Source organism: Populus alba, chromosome 10, assembly GCF_005239225.2.
Source record: "Populus alba chromosome 10, ASM523922v2, whole genome shotgun sequence".
Taxonomy (NCBI): domain Eukaryota; kingdom Viridiplantae; phylum Streptophyta; class Magnoliopsida; order Malpighiales; family Salicaceae; genus Populus; species Populus alba.
The window spans coordinates 4,683,450-4,689,305 of NC_133293.1; the positions used below are offsets into that span (position 1 = coordinate 4,683,450).

The following is a 5,856-nucleotide window of genomic DNA, read 5'->3' on the forward strand; positions in this document are numbered from 1 at the left end:
ACTTGTATCGAGACAAGTTGAATAGAAGCATTAAAACTTTGTTTTTTTTTTTTTTTTATTAACAAAAATAATTCTCAATTTATTTAATTAAATACATTCATAAACTTTTTAATTTATAATTAGATTTAAAAAAATATATATCTAAAAAGTTTACATAATTATTTTTTTTTGCTAAAAAAAATTTACCAAGCGGAATTCAAATAACTAACACGTATTTATATTCACAGGTAAAACATAAGTAATTATTTGCTTGACGAACTCAATCCTCATACATAAACAAATATCTGCATGGATTTGGCCATCTGAATCATCTGTTTAACGAGATCTTAGCCCATGAACCGATTGCTATCATGAGAAAACATAACCCCGTGTTTGGGGATTAAGAGCATGAAGGCATCCAGAAGCTGATCAATGCTTAACAGCATTGAAAAACAGCAAGAGAAAAAATCTGTCGTCCTTGTTATGCTGTTCAAGAAGAGAGTCATATATATGCAAGAAGTTGATCAATGCTTATCCAGAAATTATGAAATGCGTTGTCTTATTTTGAAGAAATGCCTTCAATTCCTTACCATTGAGGGGGAAATAATCAAAACCCAAGAGTAAAAAGGTCCAAAACAGTGATGGTTTGAAAATCAAAATAAATTACCCAGAACTCACCATGAAGAATGTCTTCAATCTAAGAGGCCATTTTACAATATTAGACATGAATCCACATCAGGGTCCTTATTTACAAGGATCTTTCCAGAAGAATTATGAGAAAAGTTTCCCATGTGCAGGCCATCTAGATCCAAGTGATGCTCCCTGAGTCTCTTCAGGTTTTCTTCAACCAACAGATATCAGACATTCATAGACAGCTTCTGAGCCGCAAGAGCTTCAGCCTCGAGTGTTGGTTCATACAAGATTGTAGTCTCAGCCAGCAGCGAGGTCACGACATAAGGGTCCATGTTTGAGGCTGGACGCCTATCCTCCAAGTAACCTAATAATGACAAATAAAAAGGAAAAAAAAAAACAAAAAAAGATCAGTAAACTGATGAACAATGCAGATGTTGATTCCAGCGACAGATCCAAAGCACAGAACAATAATATTAGCAAAAACAGGAAATAACTCGGTCCTGTGCAAAAACAGGATTTACAACACTCGAGAACAATCGGGTGGTCTACCTTTTCCTTGCTTCTCAGTTTCACGTCCCACCCGGATGGAGCAACCACGATTAGCCACTCCCTGCGTATCAACAATTGAAAAAACTATAAGAACTTCATGGCAAAGAAAAACCCCTTCTGATTTATTTGTTTTTTAGTTATTCAGAATTTCATGTATCTTAGGAGCATACCCAGGAAAATGTGTCAATGCTTGCTGTCTCATGCTTTCCTGTCAACCTTCTCTCATTTCCTTCACCATAGGCACTAATGTGTTCCTTATGGCGAAGTGACAGATTTAGGATTGCCTTCTTTATTGCTTCAAACCCTCCTTCCTCCCTCATGGTCTTTGTGCTGTCAGACAAATAGTAGTACATAACTATCAGTATTCTCTTACATTTGCTCTGCCTTGATATAATAATGCATTAATATTCACAGTAAAACAAGGATGCTATTACCTGTAATTGGTGTGGCATCCAGCACCATTCCAATCACCCTATCGACACGGCGAGAGATTATATGCATTCATGTGATTTAAGAGAGCCGGAAAAACCGTGTTCTGAAAATCATAATAAAACTAAATGCCAACATGTATTAATTACCTCTATTGGTTTTGGATCGAGTGAGAGCACAACACCAGCTTGTTCAGTGATTCTCTGTCAAAACAGAGGAAAAGAAATACAGAAAGTACTTTAATGTTAAAACACGCTCGCATCCTCCCCATTTCCAATCTTCAGTTTTACCTATCTCTGATTTGAGAGTGTGGTTGCTGTTGTTTTTTAAAATGCTTTTCACTCACAAAAACATGTCAATAATATTTTTTTATTTTTTAAAAATTATTTTTGAGATCAGCACATCAAAATGATTTGAAAACATAGAAAACATACTAATTCAAAGTAAAAAAAAAAAATTAAAATTTTTGAAAAATACTTTTCTACCGCACTACCAAACGGCGCTAAAAATACATGCCGGTCTTGTAAATGATAGAAGCATAAAGCGCAGCACAAAACTATTGGAGGAAAGAAGAGAGCTAAGTGTATGAAGAAAAAATAAGCAAATCTTTCACAAGGATGCTGATAGAATTACAACAATGGTGTTCTTTCCATCTACCACCTTTCTCCTTAGAGTTTATTTCTTTTCATTTAAATTATGAATGTCATGGTGAATTACCTCTAGAATGTATCTCGAAATCCAGATATGGTCTCCAGCATCAATGCCCACACTGGGACCCACCTGATACTCCCACTGCATAACAGCAAAAACATCATGTAGTGATTAAAGAGAGTTACACTGTAATGACACATCATTGAAGGGCAAATGCCAAGGGTAAGAGGCAGACCTGGCCTGGCATAACCTCTCCATTGGTGCCACTAATGTTAATTCCAGCATACAGACAAGCCTTGTAATGTGCATCTGATATGTCACGACCAAAGGACTTATCAGCTCCAGCACCGCAATAATAAGGACCCTGAAATAAACAGAAATCACCAATGAACATCAAAATCCCATGTCATATAAGGTGATGCTAAAACTAAACTGGGATTTTTACAAGCAGACTATATCACCTGAGGACCAGGATAGCCTCCGACAGGCCAGCCCAAAGGCCACTTCACGTTTGTTTGAAGTAAGGTGTACTCTTGCTCTATCCCAAACCTATGTTAGATCACAGAATATTAGCACATCTACTCCTAATCACATGTTTATCACAAAGCATTCCAACTCTATCTCAAAACCTGCGCATTTTGATTGTTAGAGGGAAAAAACACTAACGTAAGACTATAACGTGCTGAAACAAGTATGAAAGAAAAACCAAGAGACCTTAAAAAGACATACCATGGAACTTCATCTATAACCTTCTTGTTACTGAAAATCTCAGCAGCCCGATGGCGTTTGTTTGTAGGGATGGGCTCACCTTGTGGCGTGTATGTATCACACATAACCTTTGTAGAATGAACAAAACAATGTCAATGATGTGATTTATGCAGCTCAGCTTTCCCTAAGAATTCAATACCTCAGAACCATAATTGCTGGTTGCTTGTCTTAAACAACACTCACCAAGATGTTGTTACCTCCACGGAATGGATCCTTGAAAATTGCCTGGGGACTGGGATAAGGTGTTGAGTCAATACTATAGCTTCAAAATAGAAAGAAATACAGAATGTTATCAGATTTCTCACGAGATCTTACTATAGAATAACCTCGCTATCCTCTCCTGGTGCTTGTCCAGTACTTGATCCATCATAGTTCCACTTGGGAAGCTCAGATGGATGCTCTATAGGCTTTGAAATTGTCTACAAAAATTAAGCAATGAAAAAGGAAAGGGGGTGAGAAAATCTAAATCCTTAACGAAAAGGCATGCAATTCATTTTCACTATTTAATATCATCAACATTTTATTACCCTTGACTTGCTACGAAGATCAATGCCGGATCCTCCAATCCTGTATCCAAATGAATAATATCATGAGTGATCCAAGTCTGCTTGCTGAAATGTCGAAAGATCATTGGTATAACCTTACTGATATAGCCAACTTAATATTTACTGTTCCAAGTGAAACTGAAAACTCAATCCGGAAAACACAAATTACCATAGCTATTCTAACTGACCGGACAGAAAACTGATTAAATTTGCTCATGTGGAAGAAATATCTTAGCATAGATGTTTGTACCAGATGTACTCAGCAATGAACTTGTCAGTGTACGGAGTGAGGTCCAAATTTAGAAGATCCTCCATCCTATTGATAGTGCTGTTCTCAGACTTGAGGGCAAACACTCTAAATTTAGCAGAGCTTTTAGCTATTCCTTTCTTGTTCTGCTTCAAAACTAGAGAACTCCACATCTTTGCAGTCATGGGACATGCAGGCGCTGAATTCTTTGCTATTCTCATCTGCCATTGTGAAGAGGGCGCCAGAATCTGTGCCATTTTCACCTACTCCTCCCTGGAAAACCAGAACAAATATAACTAACAACAATTTAGAAATCAACATACGGAAAATTATAAACACAGTAGTCTGGCTAAAAGGCTGTAACCATGTCTACTATGACACGCAAATCATACAAGAGAAAATCTATTAGCAACTGTTAAAACCAAAAGATAATCGTAATTGATCAAGAAACAGACTCTCTAAGAAAAAAGGTCAAGTGAAACAAGATAATTCTGAACTTGGTTCCTTTCTCTTTCATGTTACTGTGATTAACTTCAAAAACAAATAAGAACTACTTGTGAACCCTTCTATCAAATTTTCATTTTGGTTATAACATAGGCTAAAAGATTTCAATTCTCACTTTCAAGATGGTCCAAGACGTGTTCCTTCACTTAAAAGGACATGTTAAGAAGGGCAGATCAGTTTTCAAAAATCTAACATAAAATAACGTCTCCCCTGAAAGGGGAAAATCAATCAAGTGAGGAACTTTAACGGACACAGTGATAGACCACACTGGTTAGTAGGTTGGCTTACTCTCTAACCATCCCTCATGTGCGGACCAGAGATCATTGAGTGGCATAAATAAAGTTCATAAAGTGCATCTTTTATATTCTTCAAATGACCAAAAGAACCCCGACCAGCCTCAAGTTGGCTGGTCGCATCCTAACCAAAATCTACTGTAGCAGGAGGAAACTACCACCAATGCCATCATGATATTGTAAAAAGAAGAAGAAGAAGAAGAAGGCTTTGTAAGATGATCGCTTCAAATTCCATACAGTAACAACATCAAGATTGGGAAAAGAATGAATGATATGCTCAAAGTGGCCGTAAAATATAGTAACAGAAGAGCCTAGGATCGCATTTCATATATATCTAGGAGTCGATAGATATGTGAGAAAAACGTGCTTGCCTAATAGCAAAAGTCATGAGGTCATTATAGAAAGTTATCACTGTCAAGGGAACCGCTAAAAAGACTTGGCAGCGAAGTAAAAAAGCTACTTAATTACCTGGGATTGCCTGAAAAGGGCTGGAAGTGAAACTGGAATGCGGGTTTTGCAGCAGTTGCCTCAGCAGAGAGGAAGAGAGAGGGGGGTAGATCTGCGTCTGGTGCAGAAGAAGTATATTTTAGTATAAAATACTGAGAGGTATCGATGACCAACACAAAAAGGTCTCTTGGCTTTTCCAGAGCAGATAGGGATGTGCTATGAGTGGTGGAAAATAGTTTTTGTTCTCTTAATTATTAAAGATAAGGTTCTCTCAATCTATCAGGGGTTTCAGCTCTCTCTTTTTGCCGGGAAATTATAATTCATATAAATTTACATGCAAGATTAAAGTAAGCTGATGATGATGATGATGATGATGACTGAAATATTTTAAGGTTTTGGTAGTTGATGTGCCATATTATTATATGCTTCTTCTAGTAACGTCAATAGACACGGGTGGAGAAAAACTAGCACTAAACCTCCCTTCCTTACAATTTGTTTACTCTTCCTAGGTTTCAAACACTAGTCGAAAACAAATTGTTTTAATCGTAGTGTTAGAGAATTAATAATAAAAAAATAAAAAAATAAAAACAAAAACCGTTTTACCAGCCCTACTCAAATACTCTAATCTTTTAGATTAAGTTGACTTTTTTTTTTATATGATATATAAATAGAAAACAAATTCTCAACTGCTTAATATATATATATATATATATATATATATATATATATATATAAACTAAGGAAGAATATCTCCAAATCACTAGGATAATAATCAAAATTTCTAGTCTGGAAGGTCCAAATTGTAGCACTC

The 5,856-nt window shown here is 36.4% G+C and overlaps 1 protein-coding gene across 1 annotated transcript; it reads right to left on the reverse strand.

Moving 5' to 3' along the window:
- Positions 1 to 521: 521 nt before the first annotated feature.
- LOC118034551 (glutamine synthetase leaf isozyme, chloroplastic) lies at positions 522 to 5,314 on the reverse strand. Its single transcript, XM_035039886.2, has 14 exons — positions 5,067 to 5,314; positions 3,805 to 4,074; positions 3,537 to 3,576; positions 3,325 to 3,428; positions 3,193 to 3,241; positions 2,971 to 3,077; positions 2,703 to 2,790; positions 2,477 to 2,605; positions 2,308 to 2,382; positions 1,740 to 1,793; positions 1,596 to 1,633; positions 1,332 to 1,491; positions 1,162 to 1,222; positions 522 to 976 (listed from the first exon to the last, which is right to left on the reverse strand). Exons 2-14 carry the CDS (start codon positions 4,056 to 4,058, stop codon positions 837 to 839), a joined length of 1,299 nt encoding a protein of 432 aa, XP_034895777.1. The 5' UTR covers positions 4,059 to 4,074; positions 5,067 to 5,314; the 3' UTR covers positions 522 to 836.
- Positions 5,315 to 5,856: the final 542 nt, after the last annotated feature.